Source organism: Trematomus bernacchii, unplaced genomic scaffold, assembly GCF_902827165.1.
Source record: "Trematomus bernacchii unplaced genomic scaffold, fTreBer1.1, whole genome shotgun sequence".
Classification (NCBI taxonomy): Eukaryota; Metazoa; Chordata; class Actinopteri; order Perciformes; family Nototheniidae; genus Trematomus; species Trematomus bernacchii.
Genome location: NW_022988097.1, coordinates 6,518,593 through 6,545,216, shown reverse-complemented (window position 1 = coordinate 6,545,216; position 26,624 = coordinate 6,518,593). Strand labels below are relative to the sequence as shown.

The 26,624-nt window shown below is 44.9% G+C and overlaps 1 protein-coding gene across 2 annotated transcripts in view; it reads left to right on the top strand.

The window, feature by feature from the left end:
- Positions 1-13,969, top strand: part of ablim3 (actin binding LIM protein family, member 3) — a 43,484-nt gene extending 29,515 nt beyond the window's left edge. Inside the window, exons 7-23 of one of the 2 annotated variants that reach the window (XM_034120992.1) lie at positions 796-883; positions 977-1,035; positions 1,145-1,216; positions 2,541-2,702; positions 3,470-3,499; positions 3,643-3,769; positions 4,775-4,870; positions 5,174-5,224; positions 8,967-9,083; positions 9,281-9,351; positions 9,570-9,738; positions 10,819-10,848; positions 11,177-11,232; positions 11,464-11,530; positions 11,637-11,647; positions 11,756-11,836; positions 12,734-13,969. In XM_034120992.1, the coding sequence (XP_033976883.1) occupies positions 796-883; positions 977-1,035; positions 1,145-1,216; positions 2,541-2,702; positions 3,470-3,499; positions 3,643-3,769; positions 4,775-4,870; positions 5,174-5,224; positions 8,967-9,083; positions 9,281-9,351; positions 9,570-9,738; positions 10,819-10,848; positions 11,177-11,232; positions 11,464-11,530; positions 11,637-11,647; positions 11,756-11,836; positions 12,734-12,847 (1,401 nt within the window). In that variant the 3' untranslated portion in view covers positions 12,848-13,969. Of the gene's footprint in view, positions 1-795; positions 884-976; positions 1,036-1,144; positions 1,217-2,540; positions 2,703-3,469; positions 3,500-3,642; positions 3,770-4,774; positions 4,871-5,173; positions 5,225-8,948; positions 9,084-9,280; positions 9,352-9,569; positions 9,739-10,818; positions 10,849-11,176; positions 11,233-11,463; positions 11,531-11,636; positions 11,648-11,755; positions 11,837-12,733 lie in introns of both variants that reach the window. The other variant, XM_034120993.1, reaches the window with a different exon arrangement.
- The last annotated feature ends 12,655 nt before the right edge of the window (positions 13,970-26,624 follow it).

The following is a 26,624-nucleotide window of genomic DNA, read 5'->3' as shown; positions in this document are numbered from 1 at the left end:
GTTGTTGAACTGATACCATATGACCACAGACTGTAAACGCTCAGTTGCTCGGAAAGCACGGGACGAAAATGCTGCATCCTCTCGCGTCTTTCCTTTCAGAGTAACCTGAGACAAATAAGGAGAGCAGGGATTGGTTAAAAGGCATGTTGGAGACGATCAGTTTAATAGAAAGCGGGGAAAGTCGATGCGGCATGAAATGACACACATCGTAGGTGTGTTCGGATGAAACCGTCTCCTGGACACAGACCCCTGCTTCTAAAAATAGAAATCCTCTAATAGTGTGTCAGGGAGGCAGAGGTGAGGGGGCCACGCCTCAGCCGTCAGCCCCGCAGAGACACATGTGAGAAACATAAGGACCGTGAACCTGGGATTAATGGACGAAGCCAGGAGCGGTGACATCATACTGCATCAGTTCGTGTGTCCACTTCACCTGTTTGCATGTGTTCCCTCGGGGTGCTCTGAACGTCCAAGGGCATGTATCGCACGCTATGTCCTTCACTTACATGGCCACCTACTTCCCTCTGCACACACACTTTTCTTCATGTGACTGACCTACAGGGATCTAATTATGTAGAATGGGGGGGGTGGCTATCATGTGATGAACAACCACAGGCTATGCAATGAGGTCCCGGTACATTATGAGGCCATTGGTGGTCAGGTGATATACAGGGGGAAACATATGGAGATAATGACCTGCTCATTCGCAGATCAGCCGTCACCTCTGTGAACCTCTTTATAATGATAATTTATGTTCAGTCACGCCTCTTCTCCTCTCCTCTCCTCTCCTCCTCACAGGCGGGGGGGAAGCACTACCATCCAACCTGCGCCCGATGCTCCCGCTGTAACCTGATGTTCAAAGAGGGAGAGGAAATGTACCTGACAGGTGAAAAGTGATGCCAATACAAAGTAGAGTGCTTGCCGGTGACATGTGGGAACACCCCGTGCCAATCTTTCTTCTTCTCTCGCTCTTCTCCAGGTTGTGAGGTGTGGCACCCATTATGCAAGCAGGCAGCCAGGGCCGAGAGGAGACTCAGGGTGAGATGGAGTTTGAAATGAAAACATTGACACAGATTGAAAACTGTCATTTCCTCACTTTGCGTGCTCTGGCCTCTCTTTTTACTCTTTGTCTGTTTGAACCTCACAGCACAGACGCCTGTCAGAGGCCTCCATCTCTCCACCGGGCTCCTCCATAGGCTCTCCCAGCAGGGTTATATGCGTGAGTATAGCTCCTCACTTTGAAGATGTTTGTCACTTCAAGCTGCCACTGCTCCCAAGCCTATCCCTAAAAGCACAATGTATACATCAGAAACACTACCCATAGGCTGGAATGTTTAAGCACCTTCTCACTCCTTCGGCCTGTTCATTCGTCTGTGTCCTCACACCTGTTGTCATTGATGTGGTAGAGGGTGTTCTTTTCCAAACGGGAAAAAGTATTAAAACAGATAACCAGTCAAATTTCGATATCCAGATCTATGATTTTTCTGTTTCTCTCAGAGACAGTACATTGTTCAGGTTTTAGGATTTTTTTGGACATGAAATATGTTTGTCAATTGTGGTTTAAAAATAACAACTTGCAAACAACACCAAAGTCACACAACTTCACGTCACCACCACTAAGCTGAGGGGATACTATTGTTCATTTAATGTGGCCGACAAACTCTGTAATCTCATGTAGCCAATTTGGGCCTTTTGTTAGTAACTAGTGGGTTATTTCCTGACACATTTTATGACTAACATCTAACAAAAAACCCACATAGGAACTCATCTCCAGGTTTAAGGAGTCATTCCTGTGGCAATATATGAATAGAAAAAGTGGTTAAATGTAGCCCTGACATCTAAAAACAAGTCATATTTGAACCAAATTAGTAACATTGTTTGATGTGTGGAAATCACCAAACCTCTACTTCCTATATGAACATATACATAGAGATAGAGGCGAGTTAGGGAAGAACAGGTTTATGTGAAGGTTGTCACTCTGTGCATTTAATAGTTGGACCCGTTCCATTACAAAGCGAGGCTCCGGCCAGATATGGAACAGAACCTGTGCTGCTTGGCAGCTCGCTGCGGGCTGCTGCATGTCGGCAGTATTCCTGTAGCATGTTGAGGGTGGTCTGCATGCAGGCAGGAGACCCCGCTCTGCTCCCGTCTCATAATCAATGACCTTTCTTTTTAAGGTGATGGATGAGGGAGAAATGCAGTGTCAGCACACTTGTAGTCCATACTGTCTCCTCTCTCTCTCGCTGTCTTTGCTTCCTCTGCTCTCTTTCTCACACATGCTGAGCTGTTGAAGGTCAACAACTTACACTGCTGTCAGCTTCTGCAGCGTACATGTGTGCTTTTGATGGGAGCACACATGTACGTGCATGTGCAGCTTGTATGTGCTTCATCAGCGCTTTTTTGAACCGCTGCATGTCCAGCTCACTGTCACCATTGGAGTTTTCATTCTACTTTGTTACTGTGCATTGTCCATGTGGTTGACGTGGGGTCTTGTTGCTGTTGTCTCTGTCTGTGGTGGGTGTTTGTGTGTGTCCTCCCTCCAGGCCAGAGTGAAGAATCAGTTCCTAGATTATAAGGACCTAGCTGCCCTGCCAAAGGTCAAAGCCATATACGAGGTCCAACCGCCAGACCTCATATCCTCCTCTTACCAGACCTACCACAGATACACCTCTGAGGACAGGCTAGAACCTTACGGCTATGGGGAGGTACTGCTGCTACACACTCCAGGCCAAACTTAGCACTGGTCTCATTGTTGGTCGGTTTTAAGGAGAACGATGTTTGAGAAGGAGAAGTGGTTGTCTTTATTACAACTCAGTCATATTTTTTTGTAGGAGTCATTATTTTCTTTTTCATAAATCCCTCAAAAATATAATTTTGATTTAGTGTAAAAATGTGACATGTAAGAGCAAACACTTAGTGAGTTAAATATTCTTGGTCAAGAGACACCCTTTTTTGAGATCATGACACAAATATTTTTAACCCAATTTAAATTTAAAATCCTGGAAGTTTTTCATTTGAAATCTGATTTAGAAAAAATGTATACAGTAACACTGAAGTACTTGTTGTTATTTTGTAGCATTTGTTTGAAGTCATAGATTGGTGGATTTTAGAACATACAGTACAGTACACGTACATACAATTCAAATACATTCTTGGTCAATTATTTGACCGATTCTGAATAAAATAGTTAAACATTTTTGGAATTACGCTTATTCTCTTTCTTGTAATTATTTTGCTTTTCTCATCACTTTATCATTGTAAAGAACAAGAATAAATGTATTTCCTAAAATGCCAAACTATTCCCTCAACTGATAAAAAACAACCCCGCCAACTATCCATCTAGAATAAAACAAAGCATACTGAATTTCAATAATCTTTTGATCCTGTAAATACACAATATGCCACAATGTTTCTGTTGTCCGACTGTGTTAGACTATAAATGTTAACTCTTCTCTCTCCACTTATTCTCCAGTCAATTGGGACACTCTCCCCCTATTCTCAGGTAAGCATTCTTCCTGTCAGAGCACTTAAAACAAGATTAAACAAGTGAACCGTTGTAATTTTGGCCTGTCACTTAGCTATTTGTATCCCAGTTGCCCCCTGCCCTTTTTTCACTCCGAGGTCGTCTCTTTTTTTTCTTGTCAGGACTACGACAGCCTGGATATAAAGCAGAGACGTTGCTCCAGTCCAGGTTATATTGACTCGCCAACGTATAGTCGTCAAGGCATGTCACCCATCATGCCTCGCTCTCCGCAGCACTATGCCTACCCTGGTGAGTCAGATGGTGTTCACTCCTAGTTGGCTGATTGATGACAAGAGTATATTACGTGAAGTTATTCATGCTGTACCTAAGGTAAAATGCACTTGAAGCACAATAACGTTCCTGAACTGAGTATTTTTTTTAAGTTTTGGGAATGATTCTGCTGAAATTAAATAGTTTAAAAGAATAGATTGATATTTTTCGGGAATATGCCTCCTTTCTGTTTTCCAAATGTTGATGTGAGAAGATCAGAGCCACATTCATTTTTGTCCATTCAGTATGCAGTTACAGCCAGCAGTCAGTCTGTTAGCTTAGCATAAAGAGTGGAAAACAGGGAAAACAGCTAGCCGGGCTTTGTCCGAAAGTTAAAATATATATTGACCTAACAGCGCTTCCAAAGTCTTATCTTCATTGGGAGTTTGCCAGGTAACTAGTGGAGACTTCAAGGAGTTACTTGTCCTGGCCAAGAAAACAAAAAGCAAAAAAAACGACATACAACATATTTGTTGTGAGCCTTAAAGGGGCAGGTGCTAACTGCTAGACTCAGGCTAGCTGTTTCCCCCTTTTTCTAAACTTTAAGCCATGCTAAGCTAACTGACTTTTGGTTGTAGATTAGTATTTAGTGTACAGGCAAATATCAATCTTGTAGCCTACCCAAAATCTTGGCAAAATGTAAAACAATTCCTTTAAAAGAGATAACATTGCTTGACATTTCCATACATTATATGTTAACAAATAAGCTACAAAGTAGTTTGGCTACCTCATATGCTGCGGTTGCTCTTTGGCTGTCATTTCATTTAACTCTTACACATGTGCGTTGACACTGTAACTACTGTCATTGGAAGGCAAGTAAATAACCTTTGTAATTGCACATGTGGAATAGTTAATGTGTCATTTTCTAATTTATTATATGAATATTTATGCTGTTTGATTTTCATCTGCATGACTGAGACTTATGTTGAGGCCTTCCTTCATGCTCATGTTTCCTTTGCTGTGATTGGCTGTGGCTGGCTGCAGGCTCTGAGAGTGGCAGGAGTTCACCTTATTACGGCCAAGAGGAGCGGTCAAGCACACCCACCACTAACCAGCCCCCTAAACATTTTCATGTACCAGGTAGGACTCACCATCTCCTCATTTCCCTTCTCACAATATCATAGATTTTATTTACTCTGTGGGGATATTCCATAAGCCATTATTTACAAATGCATGTCATTCACTTTGACCTCCATGTGAAAATGTGGTATTTTTATACCGCACACTATTTCTCTATCAGTTTCTCCCCCTCATACTTTGTCTTACCTTTCCTACACCAATTCCTCGTACTTCCAGTCCACTCTGTCCTTTCCGATTATCCCGCAAGAAACTCCCTTACTCTCCTCCACGTTTCACCTCTCCATCTACTTTTTCTCTCCTCAGCCACAGGGGACCCCTACATCTACAGGAAGCCTCCCATCTATACGAGAACGGGTACAGTGTAGTTAGCCCCGCCTTAGCCTGCCTGTGCTCCTGTCAGTTTAGTCATGCTGTGTTTGAGTACTGGATGTAGATGTTTTTACTGACCTATTGATGTTTTCAAACACCCCCTTGTGATTAAGCATTTATTAGTATTGATACTGCAGTTGTCACCGAAATCGAAGCCATCAATATCAAAACCAGATCAATTGAAAATATTGTCACTGTGTTTAAAATGCGCAAAGTATATAGTGTTTCGACTTACAGTATACAACTAATTTCAAAATCGAAGATAACGTCAATTAGGCTTATTGCATTACTAACTGGTCGAAATGCATAAGGGCAATGTTCAGTGTGCATGTCACAAGCACATGCCTGCCTCTCTGTGCAGCTCCCACAGCACGACAGGTTCTTGTTGGCAAATGGAGCTGGAATACACCCTGAATGTGAAGTGAAGGTTGCTCAGGCGTGACAAGTGTTGAGTACATGGGACTCTGAGGACACACAACTCACCAGAATAGAAAAGAACAATGGAAAAAAGCACAGTGGAAAACTGTAAATTATAAATTGAATTTGCTGTGGAGACTCTAGCGGCTAGCCTAATAAACCAGTGGTCAGTGTGTGATTTATCGTGACTGTAATTGTTTGATTCTGATTCGCATTTTTGGGTAGAAATCAGTGGGAGTATGTGAGAGGAGAGACAGATTTCCTTATTGTACGGATTTATGTTGTCAAATAACACAGCAGGTCGGTTCACAGAAGATGCTATTTTTTGACTTTCTTACAAGTCATTAAACTGAAATGCTGTAAGCCATCTGGTTTCTGGGCTTAAATGTAAGCAATCATAAGAAAGAGATCCATTTAGCCCTTCCACATCACACTGCAAGGCTTTTCAGCTGAGAGTCACAAGACTTAAGACTTCTCGGTAGAAGATAGATTGTCTTTGTTGTTGTACTGCATGTTCCTCTGTGCTGTGGTTTGGTATTTGTGGGTTAGTTATTTAACTGCTTCTCTTATTTAATTAGTACATCATTGGCCGGGATATACCCATAACACATTTTTTAAAAACTAAATATAAATGGCAAATTAAACATCCTTTAAGCTTACCTTGTTAGAATAACGACATTCTGCATACACTTCAGTCCCATTGATTCTTCTTGTACTTTATGTCTTCCTAAACACCAATTGATTATTTATTTTTCTTGTTCCAGCACTTAACCGGATTGATGTAAATCAGACAAAGACACATGCGTGGATGTGCACAAGGCCGAATAAGCTTCCCTAAAGAACAGCCTGTTTGTTCTCTTTGGCTGATCTGCCCCTTTTTTTTTATAAGAAATAAACTCGACACAGAACTGTATAAAATCAAATCTGCACTAAGTCACGCACTTATCCCTCAGTTGAACACGACAGGTAATTTACCAAATAAAAAAAAACTCCATCCACATTTTCAAGTTCACATAATGCTCAATGAAGACCAATATAATTCATGCGGAAATAAGGATTAAAAGTATGCCGTTTTTGTTGTATTTCAATTTGCTGTTAAATGTATACAAATTTAAAATTAATTGTGGTTTGTTAAATTACCCTTTTGTACAGCATTAAGGTACATCAAGCTGCTAGTGTGAAACACAAATTCGGTGGGGGGGTTGTCTTTTTTTGGGCCATACCAAATGGGACCTAAACAATTTCTGTGCACATCCCGGAACACATGTGAAGTTGTGTTGCTGTGTGGCATGCAAGGCCTGTTCTGTACTTCTCAGTAAACAAGTTAGCTACCTGTATAAATATCAGATTCCTGTTTTTTGGCCTTGTCCTTGTTCTCTGTAAAAACTCCTATTGTCTCTCCAATGGCTCTCCATTAATGTTTCGCTTTTCTTTTCACCTCTTTTTTATTGCATCCATTCACTTTTATTCACTTCCCTCCACCTTCTTACCCGATGACCTTGCCTGTAAGTATTTCCCTCCTTGCTGTTTCACTCACTGTCAGTAGATGGATATTGTACATCTGTCTGTCTGTGTGTTTGTGGGTGTGTATCTCTCTTGCATTGTTTGTCATCCAATGTCATGTACACCCAGTCTCACGGCATTTCGTGTTATAGTCACGAAATTAATTGAATCTATTGATTTGTGTTCACCAACACGATTTTCGCATTTTTTTTGTGTCACACAGAACGATTTGAAAAGCAATGTATTTCTATTGGTAGTATATTTTGTGCCTGCACCACGTGTTTTTGTCCGGTCGGGTCTTGGAATACCAGAAGCTGTGTGGTTCATAAAAACATTTTCTTACTCAATATCTTACCCTAAGCCTAACCCTATCCCTTTTATTTTAAATTGTATAATGTCGGAGTTTCTTTTGCTGTCCGTGAGGAAAATAAATGGGGCTCAGAGCCTCAGAATACTGAAATCTGTATTTTTTGTCATCTTTTTTTCCTTCTAATTTGTTATTATTTGGTGCAGGCACAACACATACTACCAATAGAAATACATTGCTTCTAAAATCGTTCTGTGTCAGAATACTGAAATCTGTATTTTTTGTTGTTATTATTTACATTGCTTTTAAAATCGTTCTGTGTGACACGAAAAAAATGGCGAAATCGTGTTGGTGAACACGAATCAATAGTTTAATTTCGTGACTATAACACGAAATGCCGTGAGACTGTGTTGGTACATCATGACTTCCTTTTAAAAACTGCCACAACGTGTAACTGTGTGTGTGTGTCGGCTCGCCCTGTCGGCAACGTAAAGGATGTGTCCCAAAGATGAGAATGTCAGCCATTGGTGTCGTGCATCATGTGTATAGGAATTCAATGGATCAGGGCTGGCATGGCTAATGGCTAACAGAACGAAGAGCGATCTATTAGACATTACACTGCATGTCACATCCATTGACTCCCATTGACTGTGCTTTAGTGGCATCAAAATCATCGCCTCACACCACACATCAAATGACTGTTTGCCGCAGGCTCAGCAGTAACTGAACTCACTTTAATGCTGGTTATTTTCATTCTGTTGGCTAAAATATTGATCTCCTCTGACAGGGAATTGTGGATATGATCACTGTGGCAATGTAGAGTAAATGTACTGGCTATTCATTAACACATGTTCCCTCTTTGAGGATAGCTTGACATTTTGGTAAATAGCTTATGCAAGTTCTTGTTGAGAGCTAGATAAGAAGACTGTACATGTGTAAAATCTGAAGCTGGTGCCAAGACACAGTTAGCTTAGCATAAATGCTGGAAGCATGGGGAAACAGCTAGCCTGAATTTGTAAAAGGTAACAAAATATTCTGACCAGCACCAACACAAGGTCGCTTATTACCACATTATAAGTTGTTGTTTAATTCATTGAAAAGAAAAAAAAAACTTGCATATTGACTTCCAGGAGTTTTGTTGTCACCGTGAGGTTTCCTGGTAGCTAGCAGAGAAACCAGTTAGTCACTGTTCCCGGCCAAGAAATAGTCTGGCACATTTTCCCTTGTAAAAACATAACTTGTTGTCTGTTCTCATCACAATTCAGGTATGTTCATTGAAGGTGCTGTAGACATTTATTTGTAAGCATTGCAAGAGGCTAGCTGTTTCAATCTTCATGCTAAGCTGAGCTAACAGTCTACTGACGCAAGCTTTGTATTAAAGGGACAAATATGAAAGAGGTATCACTCGCAATGAATTTAAAATAATTTCTAGTAACCTTGGGTTTGTCAATTTTTCTTCTTTCCTAACTTAAACCTTCGCAGACAATCATGTGGACGCAGCCATGAAAAGCAGGACAAGCGAGGACATTCTCCGATCCTCCAGACTGTCCACCTACTCTCCTGAGCCATACACCCAGTCAGAGGCTGACTACTACCCGTACACCAGCTCCCCCAGGGGTAGGAAACAGTGTAATTTCAAGAGTTGAAAATGGCAAGCCGCCTAGTAAGCTGAATATTTTCATTTTATGCTGGACCAAACCACAAACACTCAGTTTCTCTTACTGTGTTGTCATGTTTATTTACTCAGCCACTACGTTCCACTTTGAACTCTTTATTCATACAAGGGAATCTCTTTTATCTGTTTTCTCTCTCAGCCTATCGTGTGCCAAAAAGACGCTTCTCGACAGGAGGAGATGAAGAGAGTTGGAGTAACAGTCTTCAAAGAGTAAGGCCTTCGTTATTTTCTCTCTGTCTTCAACATCTAGATGAAGAAAGTCACCTCCAGAAACACACATTAATAATGCACTTCTTATGGTGTGGTGCCTCCTTTTCTTCATTAGCATCTTCCATAATCTTGCATTCACTGTACAGTACATTCAATTAACCCCTTACACCTCTTTATTCTTTTATCCCCTTCTGTCTCAATTCCTCGCTATGTCTCAGATCGGGAGTGGCATCGGGAGGATGATCCTAAAGGAGGAGATGAAAGCAAGATCTGGTTCCTATGACAACGACCCCTGGGGCAGTGCGAGGAATTCTCGTTGTGGGAGCAAGGAAACACTCAACACTACAGGCTACGGCACCTCGACATACAACAACACTGTCAACGGATGTAAGGATCCACCCTGCCCCCTATGCATCTTTCTCTTTGTCCCGTCTTCTTCCTTTTCTCTGCTAGTGTCTCTGCCCTTCCATTTGTGATCATATGTGCTGCCACAAGGGCTTTCTTTTACGAGCCTCAATATCAGCTGTCACTTCGTCAGTCAGGTTGTGGATGCAGGTCAGAGAGGGTCATGGCTGCTGCAGGCAGGGTGCTTTATTAAGATAGAAAGACAGCTGAACAGCTGCTGCCAAACCTGTGGTCGGCCAGCAGCAGCGGCAGATGTGTCATTGTTCTGACGATATATGATCACAATGATTCAGAACATTTCAAGCTACTGAGAGAAAACGTCCAATCAAGATGTGATAAACCTGAAGAGAGCGAGTTGTTTCTTTTCGAGGGAACCAAGTTTGAACTGGGACTGTTATTGAAGCCCCAATATTAAGACACCAGCCCGTCTCCATCACTATCCAATAGTTCCCTTCCTTTTTCTATTTGCATGCTTGTTTCTCCTCTTCTCCCTCCTGACATCACTCTCTAAATTCTACTCTGTTAACCAACTCTCCATCTCCATCCATCTTTCTGAGTATCTATCGCACTCTCCCGCTTTCACAGCTGGTGTCCCATATCCTGGTTTATTAATGAGCAGTAAGATCTCTCATTAATGCTGCTTCTCTGATGGGAGGGAACACAACTGAACGGGACTCTGTTGGCTCCGGTTGAAAGGCAACAAAGGCTTGTAACCGTACAAGCTGTGTTATGCAATTACATATTACCCGTATTTTGTTTTCATATTATTTTATGTCCCCCCTTGTTCCCCGTGCCATGCCTGGTCTCTTTCTGCCTTAGTGCAGCTTTGATGTTTCATGTTCCCCCCAGGGCTTGATGGGTAACCAACTTTCTGGATCGCTGTTTATTTGTTACGCCTCTAATAACATATATATATATACTAAGACAGATGGCTGTCAAATTTCTAAAGCAATTTCCCCTGGATTTTTTTAGAGGAATTTTAGAGCAGGGCAGATACAAAATGCAGTTCTTTTTGGCAGTAAGTGAAATGTTATAAAATGATATGATCTCTTCATTTTACAGCTCCCAGATCTCAGTACAGCGCTGATAGTGGTAAGTTCATCATTTTTATTTCATTAATATTCTATGATTGAAGCGTAACAGAGAACAGTTCAGGGTTAGGTTCATTTAAACGGTAGCTGTTTTATATTCATTTGTATGATGTGTGTGATTCACTGATCTTACATCAACAAACCTCCAGCTTTATGCCCAAACATCTGGAACTTTAGATTTGTTGGTTAATCGTGAGCGCCATCTTCTGGCACTGACCTGGCACTGATCATAATATTTCAAAGTGCCAAACCACATGGAAATAATTGGAAATGTAAGAAACTGTTGGCTTGAAAAAGCTCATAGTTTACTTTTGCTTACTTTCTTTTAGATTTAGTTTGTAAGTCCTCCTCGCTACCAGGATACGGACGCAACGGGATCCAGAGGGTGAGACCACAGTGACACAACTCAACACTATGTGATTAGCTGTATCAGTTATAAAGGCTAAGAAGCTTATTTTTGTATCTGGATCTTACAATTGCTTTTAACCTAGAGGAACTAACAGTTTTATAATTGTTAGTTTTTCCCCTAAATTAATAACATATGTTAAGGTATCTCAGGCAGAGAATATATGCAAGTATCTGTAAATACCAATTCGCTAACGTTCTTTCCCCGCAGCCCCAGAGTGCAGATTGCTATCAGTACCAGCATGAAAGTGGCAGCGAAGTCAATTGGGGAGGCAAAGGTAATTTAATATGAATGTAAAACACTTACTCCTTATTAGTATGAAGCAATTAATTCAATGTTTTTTTTTCTCTTGTACTGACTTAATTTTCTTTCTTTCCTCCCAGCAGAATACACGGTAAGGTTTTACATTAATAACTTGAATAATTCATTCCATGTGTTAGCCTTTATGTTGAATAATCCCAGTGTAGTTGTAGCTAAGTGTCAAAGCTTCTCCTCCCTTCAGATTTTCCCCTATGAGGCGCTCATTGTCACCACCAGAGGTCGCAACAGGCTGCCCAAAGATGCAGACCGTGCCAGACTGGAGGTAAATTATGAATGGGGAATTACACTAACTGTGCTGGGAAAAAAATTGTCCATGGTTTCATTTAAAACTAGCACCGTAGCTGAGTCTTTGACAAATACAAAGGCTATATCTGCAATAACCACCTTCCCATGAACCCTGACAAGCTACTGACCAAACTCTCATTTGGTGGTATTTATAAATATGTATTTTCATTGATGTGTTCAAATACCTGTTCATATCTGTCAATTTGATCTCCTTTAATTATTGCCTGGTGCCGGTTATGTAATAATAGTAAATATTTAATTTAAAAACGTAAAGAAACAAAATCAGCATTTTATCAAGCCGTATTAAGAATAAAACACTGTCTCTGTGTTGGGATGGTAAAATGGTTTAACACAAATGTCTAATATCTTTTAATACATTTAAAAATTAAGACTTTGTGTGAACACAGTTCAACAAAGCAAAAATATATATTATTCTTTAAGTAAGTGTACCGATGAAAAACAATGAAGAACTCTGTGTTAGAGGAATGTATTATAGGCCATAAGACTGTTAAACACCTGAACTTTGAAACAACATCCATAACATTAATCTGGCTGCTACTTAGAAATTATTTATATATCATATTCCAATAACTTGTATATATACTCTTATTGCACTATTTCACTTTTTACTATTTTTCTTTTTTTATTTACTATTTACTTGCACTATTTTTTTCTGTGTATCTGTTTTATTGTGTTGCACTGTTTGAGGAGCCTGGGACCTAAGATTTCCATCGTCATAACTACACTGTAGCTATGTTCGTATGACCAATAAAAGCCTTGAACCTTGATGTAAAATGTATTTAGGTACTGTCAAACAAGAAAAAACTAATATCATATGCTAACTGTGTCATCTCTTTTTTTATTTTTGTTTCAGCGTCACCTGTCCCCAGAGGAGTTCCTCCAAGTGTTCGGCATGACTGTGGAGGATTTTGACCGGCTGGCTCTGTGGAAGAAGAATGATCTCAAGAAACAGGCACGACTGTTTTAAAAACATATGGACGTATGTTAAATACTGCCATAACTAGAGCGAGAGACTTTAGGAGGGGAAGAAAGAGATATTTAGTCTTCTGCTCAATGTCACTGCCATGGCTAAGAACCTGTTCTAGATCTCGAACCAAATCCTGGTCACACCTCCATGGACTTCTGATGTACCGAGGGAAGGCCACAGAGACATTATGCACAGATGGACTGCTAAACTGTTACATGTGGCTGTGTGCTGGAGTGGTGTAAGCAATAGAGACTTTTAGTGATGTGCTTTTCTTAAGCCTGAAGGATGGAGGAAGGCATGGCTGTGCCCCTATAAGGCCACAAGTGGGGATATCTGTGATCAGAGCCGCAGTACTTTAAACATAAAGAGGAGAATTTTGGCTTTGCCTTATTTGTTATGCTCTCTTAGTTATGAGTGTGCAGCACCAGCAATCTGAATGAGTAGAATGTAGACATCATTTATGACACTTTATCAGTGTGAATGATTAGATGAGGAGAATGAGTGAGCGAGCATACAGCAGCATCACTTTGCTTTGGTTTATAAGGATGCATTTTGTTTACAAGTTTCCCTGTTTTGGCTCTATCACCTGAAATACTGTGTCTCTCTGGTTTACACTAATTGATATAGAATGAATCGAGTAACAATCTGAGGTGTATTCAACTTTTTTTAAATTGTAGGTGTGATCTGCATTCATTTGTGTGCAAATGAAAACCAAAGTGAGAATGCAACTATACATATTAGGCGATCACTTCCATGTAATGTCCTGGGTAAATAGTTAAAGGTCACTAGTAGATACAGTTCACTGTTCATCTTTATGGTAACCTTAAAGAATGTGCAATCCAGTAGATTCAATAGATATAGAAAACAACAATTCAGTCCTTCCCCAGCTCATTGCAATAGAATGACGACTAAATGTTTTAAGATGAGGATTGTAGTCATCCATACATTTACATTCACTATTATTTATATTCTTTTCGAATGATAATCCAATAATTTTGTAGTTACAGAGAATATATTGACTCACTCTGTAAGGTTTTTAACACACTGAAAAAGATCCAGGGTTGTTGAAGACTTTACTTCCTTTGAATACTGTTATTTTTGATTTTGTCACTAAAAATTAAACTTGAAACAAATCCAGTCTCCTTCTGTTTTTTTTTTTCCGTTGTTTGGGGGGAAAAAACATGTAAAAAAAGATATGCATCTTCCATTTCTTGTCAACTGAATGTGTTTCTCAATGGAAAATATGACTTTTTACCGACCTGCTTTGGTAAGTTTGCCTGACAGATGGATCATCCAATCACCTGCCAGGTATTTTTACAAACGTGTCTGATCTTTTCTAGTTGCCACTGATGTGTTCTTAGTTGCTTGTTTGTCACAAACCATCTGGCACAAAGACTGTTTGGACTGAGACGCATTTTAGGAGTCCGAGTGGAATTTCAAACCACCATCAAATTTGGTTTGAATGTGAAATAGCGATTTTCATGAAGCTGTTGATGTAAAATCAATGTGTGTGTGTGTGTGTGTTTGAGGTATACATGTGTTGCCTGGAAACTCTGATCATGTAGGGAAATGTAGTGATGAAATCAGGTCTACACACCTGTAGCTTTAAAATTATGTGTATGTCTGTGTCCGTGTGTGCGCATGCTTGCTACAGTGTGTGTGTGTGTGTGTGTGTGTGTGTGTGTGTGTGTGTGTGTGTGTGTGTGTGTGTGTGTGTGTGTGTGTGTGTGTGTGTGTGTGTGTGTGTGTGTGTGTGTGTGTGTGTGTGTGTGTGTGTGTGTGTGTGTGTGTGTGTGTGTGTGTACCCTACTTTTTATACCATTATGAAAGTAGGGTAGACATGTGGAGATTATCCGACTGAACAAAACGTGATCCGTCTCTTAAATGTGTGACCAACAACCAATCACATTAATCTCCCGCCTGGCCAGCTAAACCAGCATAGACCAGCATGGATGCCATGCTGGTCTATGCTGGTAGTTAAGCTGGTCTATGCTGGTGAAGCTGCTATTTATGCTTGTCTACCAGCAGTCTTGCTGGCGAAACTGAAACAGACACAGACAGACAGAGAGGGCGGGACACGGGGGAACGGCGAGACGGCAGTGGTTGAAACAAAGCGGTATAAAACATGGTTTTGACTGGCACTAACGGTACATCCACACGGCAGCGTGCGTTGAAGCTTGCCGGTGGGCGTGTCTGGCGCGCGACCAACAACCAATCATATTAATCTCCCGCCCCGGACACACAAGCACGGGGTTTGATTGGCTAGAGCTTGTACTGGCATATGATTTGATTGGCTGACGCTTCCGTCGAAGCTTGAAAAGTTAAACTTTTCTCAACTTTTGAAGCGAGCAACGGAGGCAAAGCGAAGCGACGGAACCACAATGCAGTTCGGCAAAGCGTGACGTCACCCCATTCAAAATCAATGGGAAGCTGCGTTGAAGCTTCAACGCACGACGCCGTGTGGAAGGGCCGTAACGGTCGGGGAGTGGCGGTACGTCCACACGGCAACGTGCGTTGAAGCTTGCCGGTGGGCGTGTCTGGAGCGTGACCAACAACCAATCACATTAATCTCCCGCACCAGACACACAAGCACGTGGTTTGATTGGCTAGAGCTTGTACTGGCATATGATTTGATTGGCTGACGCTTCCGTCGAAGCTTGAAAAGTTGAACTTTTCTCAACTTTTGAAGCGAGCAACGGAGGCAAAGCGAAGCGACAGAACCACAATGCAGTTCGGCAAAGCGAATGGGAAGAAGCGTTGAAACTTCAACGGACGCCGCCGTGTGGACGGGCCGTGACAGCTCTCTCTACTGGGAAACGCACTAAAAGTCCTACTGGAGGTAAGCAACACTACACAATTTCACCCAGTCTGAGAGTAAAAGCTTTCTCGAAGGTTCGTTTTGCTTTCTTACAACGTTGCGTTAATGTTAACTCAACCTTAAGTTTGCTAAGAGGCTATTGTTACTTCCCTTAACAAGAGCTAGCTGTCTTAGCAGTTAGCAGCTAACGTTTTCTGCAGTTTGTGTTTCCCCTGAAAAACGTGATGTAGTTATTTAAGGGTAAGTTAAAGGGGACCTATCATGCAAAATGCACTTTTGTACGTCTTTTATACATGAATATGTGTCCCCGGTGTTCCAGGGAACTCACCAAGTGTCAGAAAACACAACCCTCTCTCTTTTCCTCCATACCCAAATCTCTAAAAACGGGGCTGCAACGGATCTGATAAAAACTGATCCAGATTTGAACATTCCTCTGACGTCAGGACGGCGGAGCTGACCTATCAGGGGAATGAGAGGTTGCCGTGGCATGGTAATAGCATGGTAACACAACGCTCGTAACTCGGCCCCCTCCTTTGCAGGGGGGCGTGGTCAGCTGCAGCGCATGCAAAGACAGGGTGGAGGACAGCAAAATAGAGCGAAATGAGGCATGGCTAAAATGCATGATCTGTTTGATATTTTGAAAAAGAAAACGTATAAATATACCTTATATAGTTATGGCCCTACAATATATTATTTAAATATAGCATGATAGGTCCACTTTAACTTAACGTTATCTTACAAGTTGAGAGAGTTACGTTTTGTTTAAAATCGTCAATGTAATGAACGTTAGAGGTTTTGTGTTGAACATAAAGTTAGCTAACTGTAGCTCACTCTACCAAAGGTTAGCATGTTAAGCCTTCCTGACATCCAGGAAAAAGGTGAGATTCTAATCCATTTCAATGCCAAAAGCAAGTTATTGTTTGTCCTCCTGTGTTGTCTTATTTCCTTATCTTTCTTTCAGGTGTAACACCTACCAATGGTTGTACATGACATAGACCTCCTCCACCTCTTTGCTGTCCTACTAGTCAACCCTTCTGATCAGAGCCTTTCCTAAATAGTGGTAAGTTGTTTTACAGTTCAGTGTACGTTAATTTAGCAACTTAATGCTTTACTGCTGTTGAATAAACCCTATATTGCTAGTGATTTTATTAAAACTATGATTTGCAATCTTTTTGATTCCAATTACAATCATATTTTTGTTATAATTGTAAAACACATCTTAACATCCATCAGTAATCAATAAAACAAATCATCCAACACAAAATAGAAGAAATCTGGACCTATTCTATTTCTTTTTATACAACAGCATCTATTGGGACTGCTCATTGATCAAGAGCCAGTCTACCTTTTGTAGTCTGCCTCTTAGAATGTTTATAATTTCTTTGTCTCTTAACATTCCTATAATAATTGTTTTTTTTATTGTTGATATTGTTTTGTTCTTTATTTTTGTTGTGAGAAATCACTTTGCAATCGTGTAAGTGCTATATAAATAGTTATACTAATATTATTGTTGTTACCATCATTACTATTATTAATAATGTTTTCTTTGTTTTCTTTATTTATCGCTGCAGAAAGGATCATGCCAGCCCACATCAAACACCTGATCAAGAACTTGTGAATCTTCAGGCAGAAAAGATGAAAACACCTGTTCAAAGTTCCAGTTCCCTGTACATGGAACCATGCCTGTCCTCTGTTCCACATGTCTTCAGTCAGTTCTGGACCCAATGACTCGGACACTAGTTCTACCAAGGCTTATTAGAGGTAAGAGTGGTAGGAGAGGAGTGGAATTATCTTTGTATTTAGGCTGCAAGTCGACAAAGGTGATCAAATGCTGATGCATTGCTAATAATGATCCGATTAATTTGATATTGATTGTCTGCCAATACCGAATCCTGATCCGATTCTTCTATTTCCCAGATAATACAGCTGCACCGTGTACACTAGCTCTATTTGTTTTTGCCATTGTAATTCACCATAAGCAATTGTTGACTGTAACGTCTATGCCAACCAACTGTAATTTGTAATGTATTTTACCGTACTTTAACGGTCAAGTTCTGGCAACCACAGCAGCCCAAATGTTAACGTAAATGTCAAGTTTTCTTTTTACAGTGTACTTATATCTGTACATTTATTTTCAGTTTGCTTCAAGAAGTGGCTTCAACAGACAGAAATGCAGGCCAGATTGGAAAAGGCAGGACGCTACACAACAGGAAACATTATGGACCTGAACAAGGAAAAACAAAAAACACTTTCTTTGTTGCCTTTTTCTTATCATACATAGTGTTACTGTTTTTGTTACCATTTAAATATTGAATTATATTTATTACTTTTATTTTAAATCAAATGCACCTGTTTAAATCATATATTAATTTTGATGCATAGGTTAATTTGCAGGTTGGTTGTTATTTGTATAATTATTGTATTGTTACTGTGTATTTTATTATATTAACTAGCTATTTATTGCTATTTATTAAATTAAAATACTGTTATGATCACTTTACAATGTCTTTATTTTGGTAGATACCAGAATACATGACACAATCAATCTTTGTAATATATTTATGTTCTCTGGTTTAAATAATCATACCAGTATTTAAACAATGTATGCTGGCCACCTGGAATCCTGGTAAGCTTCCAGCATGGTATATTTAATACTATTATTAAACATAAGCTGGTGATAGATGGATGCTGGTGACCAGCCCAGCATACCAGCATACTATGCTGGTCTATGCTGTTTTTTTTAGCTGGCCAGGATGGCTGGTTTAGCTGGTTTAGCTGGTTTAGCTGGTGCACCAGCTAAACCAGCCATCCTGGCCAGCTAAAGTGTCCAAAACCTGTCTAAACCAGCCAACCATTCCAGACTAATATCTACTGGCTGGTCAGGCTGTTAAATGTAGCTTGTGAGGCTGGTTGAGCAGCCTGACCAGCTAAATTGGTAAAAGCTGTTTTTTTAAGCAGGGGACCCATTGCTGGCAGGGCCGTCCCTCCTTACACGCAGATCACGCAGACTGCGTGTGGCCTCACCTCGCAACTAGAAAGACTACAAATCCCAGAGTCGCGTAAGTGATGTCACAATTGTTTTCCTCCACTAAGAGATAGCTAAGATCAGCGCCATATAGATCGAATCTATCTATATGGCGCTGGCTGAGATAAGATAACTTTAACAAGATGCCTGTGTGCTTAGTACCAGGTTGTTATCATACCAGCAATGGGTCTTGCTCGTTCTTTCGCTTCCCATCTGATGAAAGGACCAGGAGTTGAAGAAACACACTCCTCAATGTCAGTTTCAGTGTTTTAATGACAAAGATGACGACACCCTGAAACAGAGTAATACAGCGAGGTAAGCTGACAAAGTATTACATACATGCATGTCATCATTAACACAACACAAATATATGCTACGACACCACGTATATATACACCAACAATAGTGGGAACAGTCTTACATGTGTGAGTGGATGAACGTCTCGACACGAGGCGGAGTGAATGAACAATGTTTGAACTAAAATGGCCGCTCAGTACTACCGGGTCAGAGCGCGGCATATCCGGTGCGACAGCAGTGAGACGCTGCCCTCTAGTGGCCGGCGATAAACTCTTCATCCCCCCCAGACCGGAAAGCTATAGGCTGGAATAGATTAACGGTCTAAATCCCGTATCCAGCTGCCGGACTCTGGCTCGTAGCGTGCCGGCGGCTTCCTCACGCGGCCCGGCCGAGTGGGCTGGGGCAGCGCCGGCGGCGACTGCGGCACCGGGAGCGGTGCGCCCAGGAAGGCACCCGTAGGAACGGCGAGGTCAGAGGACGCCTCATCAGCAAGCGCCGGTGGGGAAGCGCCCATAGCCGAGTCGCGGGGACCATCAGCCGGCCGCTGAGCAAGCCCCTGGGGCGTCGCCCAGCCCGGGCGGATAGGTGGGGGCTGATGTCCCAGGGCAGCGGGCGGCGGCGACGGCGTGGCCGACTGCTCATGGGCGCAGGGTGTGGCCGGCGTGTAGGCACGGAGGAACCGCCGGTTGCGCAGTGTCAGACGTCCCGAACCGTCAACCCTGATCCGATACTGGTCATGGTCCAGCGACTCCACCACGATCCCTGACCTGTCCCATTTGCGGGGGCTCGGGCCTTGCTGGTTCTGGAGGAATACCCTTTCGCCGAGCGCCAATGGGCGGAGCGGTCTTGAGTGAGTCCCCAGAGACTCGGTGGTACGGGACATACGGGTCCGAAGGGCGTCCTCCTTCGCCGCCCATGCCTCGCGCCATAGCGGGCGGATATGCGGGTTCGAGAACTTCTCGAGGCGGTTCACGAAGGAGAGCGAGCCACGAAGGGGGCGGCCGAAGATGATCTGCGCCGGCGAGAGGTTGCAGTCGGGGTCAAGCGTGTTCCGCAACTGCAGCATAGCACGCAGGAAGCGGTCCTGATCAAGGCTGCCCGACGGGCCGGTGTTGGACATCAGGAGGCGCTTAGCAGTCTTAACCGCAACTTCCGCCCTCCCATTCGACTGCGGAAAGCTAACGGAGGACACACGGTGTTTGACGTGCCATAAGCGGAGGAAGTCCTCAGTGTGGCTCGCCTTGAATTCCGGACCACCGTCGCTCGAGAGCTCCTCCGGCACGCCGAAGGTAGCGAAGAACGAGCGGAGGTGTTGGACCAGGCCAGCTGAGCCCGCCAGGGCAGTACCCGCCGTAGAACTCAGGACCTCTACCCAGCCCGAAAGCAGATCCCCGACAACTAGGTAGTGGCGGCCCCCATAGTCGAAGAAGTGAGCAAACACCGCCTCGAATGGCGTGGACGGGGGTGGTGACGGCAGGGGGGGTGTAGCCGCCTGTGACGGAGCATTGCGGTTGCAGTCTGCACACCCGTCCCTGGTGGCCTGAATGTCCCCGGACATCCCGGGCCAGTAAACTATGGCTCGGGCATGCTGCCCCATCGCTGAGGTCCCCTGGTGAGCGGCATGGAGATGCCGAAGGACTCTCCCACGGAGGGATGGGGGGACCACGACGCGGTCCCGATAGAGCAGGACGCCGTCCTGTGCGTAGACGGACTCACAGACCGATGACAGACTCGCCAGGGCAGGGTCGTTAACGTCAATCCCACCCTCCTGCTCGATGAGTTTGAGGAGGTGGCCGAGGCATCCGTCAGCCGCTGTCTCCCGTGCGAGGAGGGGCCAAGAGACGGCTCCGAGCTCCCGTGCGTCGTCGCGGATGGAGGCCATGAGTGCTGACTCCACGGCGTCAGGCCCGCTCGGCAGCCCCAGTGAGAGGCCGTTCGCTGAGCCCGAGGGGGAGGGATGCCTTGACGTGGCATCAGCGGCATAGTTGCTCTTGCCAGGCAGATGCACAATGTCGAAGCGCCATGGGAGGGTGCGCTGCTTGAGTCTAAACAGACGCGAGTTTGTTATCTCATCCAGCGTACGGTCACCAAAGATCTTCACCAATGGCTTATGGTCGGTGACCACGACGAGGTTGTCGGACCCCTGCGTGAAGTACCGCGTCTGTTCCAGACCCCAGGCCACAGCTAGGGCCTCTCCCTCGACGGCCGCATAGCGCTGCTCCGCAGGGGACAGGAAACGCGAACCCGCGAGGGTGATCCTCCATCCTCCTGGACAGCAGTCCGGTATGCCCGAGGCACAGTGACAATGTTGCTGGAGCAGGAAGTAGCCAATGCCACGCATGGACCAGTCAGGGCGGAGGCAGGTACGCTTCTGCATGTCGTAGATCTCCACGCCCTCGCGGATGGCCTCCATTATGGCTTGCTTGGACGTCTGGAAGGCCTCCTCCAGAACGGGGGACCATAGGAACACACAGCGCGGGCTGAGGAACGGCTTAAATGGGGCCATCGTGTCACGCAGCTGGGCGTAGTTAGCCACCTGGTTGACGAGGCCAAACCAACTCCTGATGTCCGTCGTGGAGCCTGGGGTGGGGAAGTCCCGGATGGCGTCCAAGTATTTCGGGAGCGGTTCGATGGTAGATTCCGACACCCTGAAGCCGGCGAAGTCGACGCACCTCTCCGCGAACTGAAGCTTGTCCGGGTTCAACACGATGCCCGACCGGCCGACACGCGTCAGGAAGTCGATGGTCCTCCACCAGTGTTGCTCCAGGTCGGTGTCATAGTGGATGGTGTCATCCACACAACGTTCCTTGCGTTCATAGTCCGAGAGGACGGCGTCAAACCGACGGTTGTAGCCATACCCTGATGACAGGAAACCCTGTGGTGCCCTGGTGTAGCGCCAACGGCCGAAGGGCGTGATGAAGGTAGTGAGGTGGCGATCCGACTCACGCAGGGGGACGCTGTGGTAGCCGTTCCAGGCATCCTTGACGGTCTTCCAGGTGCCCTTCGGGACGCGGCGTGCAAGGTGGAACGGGGACTCAGTGGCGAAGGTCTCACGTTGGCAGAACTTGTTGAGGGGGGAGAGGTCCACGGTCCTGCGGGGGGAACCGTCGTGCTTCCGAGTGACTACCATGCGATGGCACCACGCCACTGGCTCGCCGTATGGTACGCGCTCAATGACCCCGAGGGCTTCGTCCCGCAGGAGGTCATCGTGGACCCTCCGCTGCCAGTGTAGAGGCACTGTAGCCGCGGTGTGGCATGCCTTAGGCGTAGCTGCGGGGTCCACGTGCATCTCGATAGGTGGCCCCTCCATGCATGGTAGTGCCCGATGGGGGCAAGTATTGAATGTCGACGAGGCATATCTCCCGAGCAGCCAACCTTTCATCCGGCTGTTGTTCTCTGGTGTACAAGGGAACGGCAGAGCTGCGGGGCGCGCCGGGGGGACCGTGCGCTGAGGACATGAGCACTGGGCGTCCTGGGGGTCACCTGGCCCCACGCAGCCGCCGTTGGTTGACCTCGTCGCATTGACGGACAAGGGCTGGTCTGGCGTGTCAGCCGTGTCAGGGCCACACCCGTCCTGGGGTCCCCCTGCAATGTCGTCCGACGGGAAGCCCACGGGCAAGAGGCCGAGGTTGAGCAACGACTCGTAGGATAGGTACATGGCCCGGACTGAGCTGCTCACGTATACCATGGAACGGCAGGATGTAACACGCCCCCCGCTGCAGGTCGTTGAGAGCCTGGCGAATAACGCTCCCTCGATGGCTATAGGGGAGCGGTTGGCGGCCGACAGGCTGAGGCTGACGGGTCGCAAGTCGTCCGGCGTGAAACCGCAGGCCAGGAACTCCTCCAGAGACCAAAGGTCCGACTGCGCGCCAGTGTCCGCGACGGCGGATATCCGAGCTCCGTCGGCCGAGCCCCGGTTGCTGGTGCCATCCCTCAGCCCGACTGGCGAGTCCATCGAGATGGTGATCAATGCTCGGGGGTGGTCTCTCATCCTGGCTCGTCTCCATTCGCCTTTGGAGAAGATGTGGTGCTCGAGTCTGATAGGTGCAGGCCTGTTGAGACAGCCGTGCGACGTAGGGGCGCGGCGTCGGCGATGGCTCCCGTGACGTCGGCCAGGGCGGGCTCCAGCTCGCACCGACGAGACCTGGGAGACCAGCTCCGACCCCATGGCGGCATGTTGACTGTCGGATGACGGCTGTGGACGCCTCTGTCGTCGGCGGGCCCTGTAGCAGCCGATGCACACCAGGTGAGGCTTCGGATTCCACCCGCGAGGCCCCTCCGTGAAGACGTTGAAGACGCTCTTACATTCCGGGCACGAGGCACGTTTAGCCCCGGCCGCAGGGCTCGGGGCGGGGCTCGTCTGTGGAGTCGTCTGCAGGCGCCGGAATGACGACATGGCTGATAGGGAGGATGACGGGAGAGCGTTACGGGCCATCTCTTTGTTCTCGACGAGTGCAATTACATCGTTAACTGGCTTGACCAGGACATCAGATGTCCCCAGCGTCTCGCGGCGTATGTCTGAGTCATAGATGCCATTGAGCAGAACATCATGGATAATGTGGTCGGTATAGTCCACGTCTTTACCACACTCGCATACCGCATTATATGCGCATGTCTCTGCTTTACCCCGCACTCTGGCAGCGAATGCGCGGAATGTCTCGTCGCGTTCCTGGCGTAACTGGAGTAGCTCGGTGCGCAGGACGCATGTAGCGACTGGGATGACAGCTAGGGAACGCATGACGGCGATCAGATCTGGCAAGGGTCCGGAAGCGGCGTCGGGGACGGCTTTCAACAGGCTGTCTCCAAGTACAGGCCCAGCGCACTGAAACAGCTGGAATGGGGCCTGGGCATTCCCTATGCCTGAGCCGGAGCGGAATACATTCCAACGGCGGATGAACACGTTCCATTCCTCTATCGATACGCCCACATCAACTTTGGGCCGATCGAGTCTCGGGCCGTGAGGGGCTGGGGCCTGGGCTGGCGCGGCCATGACAGGCGCTGCGTGCTGGTGGCTAAATCCATGAATCGTCAATAGGGCAATGACGAGTGCTTCAGATACGTCTTCGGATTTGAACTCGCAGCCGGGGGCAGGGCATCCAACAACGACCATGGTGTCGTCATGAAGAAACACACTCCTCAATCTCAGTTTCAGTGTTTTAATGACAAAGATGACGACACCCTGAAACAGAGTAATACAGCGAGGTAAGCTGACAAAGTATTACATACATGCATGTCATCATTAACACAACACAAATATATGATACGACACCACGTATATATACACCAACAATAGTGGGAACAGTCTTACATGTGTGAGTGGATGAACGTCTCGACACGAGGCGGAGTGAATGAACAATGTTTGAACTAAAATGGCCGCTCAGTACTACCGGGTCAGAGCGCGGCATATCCGGTGCGACAGCAGTGAGACGCTGCCCTCTAGTGGCCGGCGATAAACTCTTCAGGAGTGGCTTGATCAAGTTAGCTACATAGCTAGTAGCTAGCACGTTAGTTAGCATTACAGCCTTGTCATTTTTATTAGCCTTAACATGAAGTAACATTAAGGCCACATTTTCACGAGAACGAAACGGCTTGTATCTGCATAGTTTCTCTTGCGTATAGCCCTATTATTTACACGAGGCCGTAACAAACGGACCCCACAAACGATAACGGGTCCCAAGGTGGATAGATTTGCAAACGAAACGCTCTGGGGGGTCTAACGAGTCCGTGTAATCGCCTCTATACGAATATTTCCTGAAAAAATAACGATAGCCCCACCTCTCCCCGCCTCTGCTGCTCACTGCTGTAGCATGGCCAGTAGCTACTGTCAGTAGCTACTGCTAGTGCTACTGCTACTGACCATGCTACAGATGTTAGTACAACATCTACAGCTCGACCATGCTACAGATGTTAGTGCAAAATCTACAGCTCCTCTACCACAACCATCAGCAACAAGTGGACATGGAGAATTACATGAACTACAACATGTTGCTAAATCCACCGCGGGGCATAAACAGAAGGGTAGCCATGGCAACATTGCTGCGGGGCTGCTCCGGGGTCTTCTTCACTGCTTTTGGTGTATTTTGTGGCGGAAGTTACAGCGCCACTTACAGTCCCGGCATATGTACTACAGCGTTTCCAGCGGTCACGTTTGAACAGACACGTTAAATGAAACGAATGCATGTGAACGGAAGACTTTTTTGAAAGCGCATACTGTGCATAAACGCAAACGTTCCCGTGTAAAAGCAGCCTAAGTAACCCAAAATGTTAAACAGTAAGAGTAGTAGGCTAGTCATATTTCGTGAACCCTTTGAAGAGTACTGTCACACCGGTGTGATCATTCTATAATACACAATTTAAGCCCAGGGGAGAAAGGCTAACGCTAACGCTACATTAGCATCGGCGATCTTTTGCACTTCATGCTATCTGCACAAATGGTTGACATTAAACATTAAAAAGACCAGGCAGTTCAGAGAGAATCAAAGGAAGTCAGGCAGCTTAGCATGACATTCATAGTGAGGGTAGTCAATCCTTTTTTTGACAAGACAGCAGTGACGGCCATCTTGGTGACGGAGATGTAGTTCATTGAGCGTTTCACACAAAGAAATGTGTTACTTCACAGTTTTACGACATATATATATTTTTTGACTTGCAAAATTATCTTTTAAATTGACAAACATCATATGTGTAATTCGTGGCACAATTCAAACGGGATCGAAAGATAATCTTTCTCTCTCCATAGAGTGGCGAAGTCCCTCCCCTTCCGGTGGACCTCCATGGGACCTTATTTCGGAAAAATTATGTATTGAAGTCAATGGAGAGAGAAAGATTATCTTTCGATCCCGTTTGAATTGTGCCACGAATTATGATGTTTGTCAATTTAAAAGATAATTTTGCAAGTCAAAAAAAAATAATGTGTCGTAAAACTGTGAAGTAACACATTTGTTTGTGTGAAACGCTCAATGAACTACATCTCTGGTCAACAACACACGTCACCAAGATGGCCGTCACTACTGTCTTGTCAACAAAACGATTGACTATCCTCACTATCACCACAATGAAACACGTCCTGAAGAATGTCATGCAAAGCTGCCTGCCTGCCTTCCTTTGATTCTCTCTGAACTGCCTGGTCGTTTTAATGTTTAATGTCAACCATTTGTGCAGATAGCATGAAGTAGAGAAGATCGCCGATGCTAACGTTAGCGTTAGCATTTCTCCCCCGGGCTTAAATGGTGTATTATAGAATGATCACACCGGTGACAGTACTATTCAAAGGGTTCACGAAATATGACTACTACTCTTACTGTTTAACATTTTGGGTTACTTAATGTTACTTCATGTTAAGGCTAATAAAAATGACAAGGCTGTAATGCTAACTAACGTGCTAGCTACTAGCTAGGTAGCTAACTTGATCAAGCCACTCCTGGTCCTTTCATCAGACGGGAAGCAAAAGAACGAGCAAGACCCATTGCTGGTATAATAACAACCTGGTACTAAGCACACAGGCATCTTGTTAAAGTTATCTTATCTTAGCCAGCGCCATATAGATAGATTATATCTATATTGTGCTGATCTTAGGTATCTGAATGGTGGAGGAAAACAATTGTGACATCACTTACGCGACTCTGGGATTTGTAGTC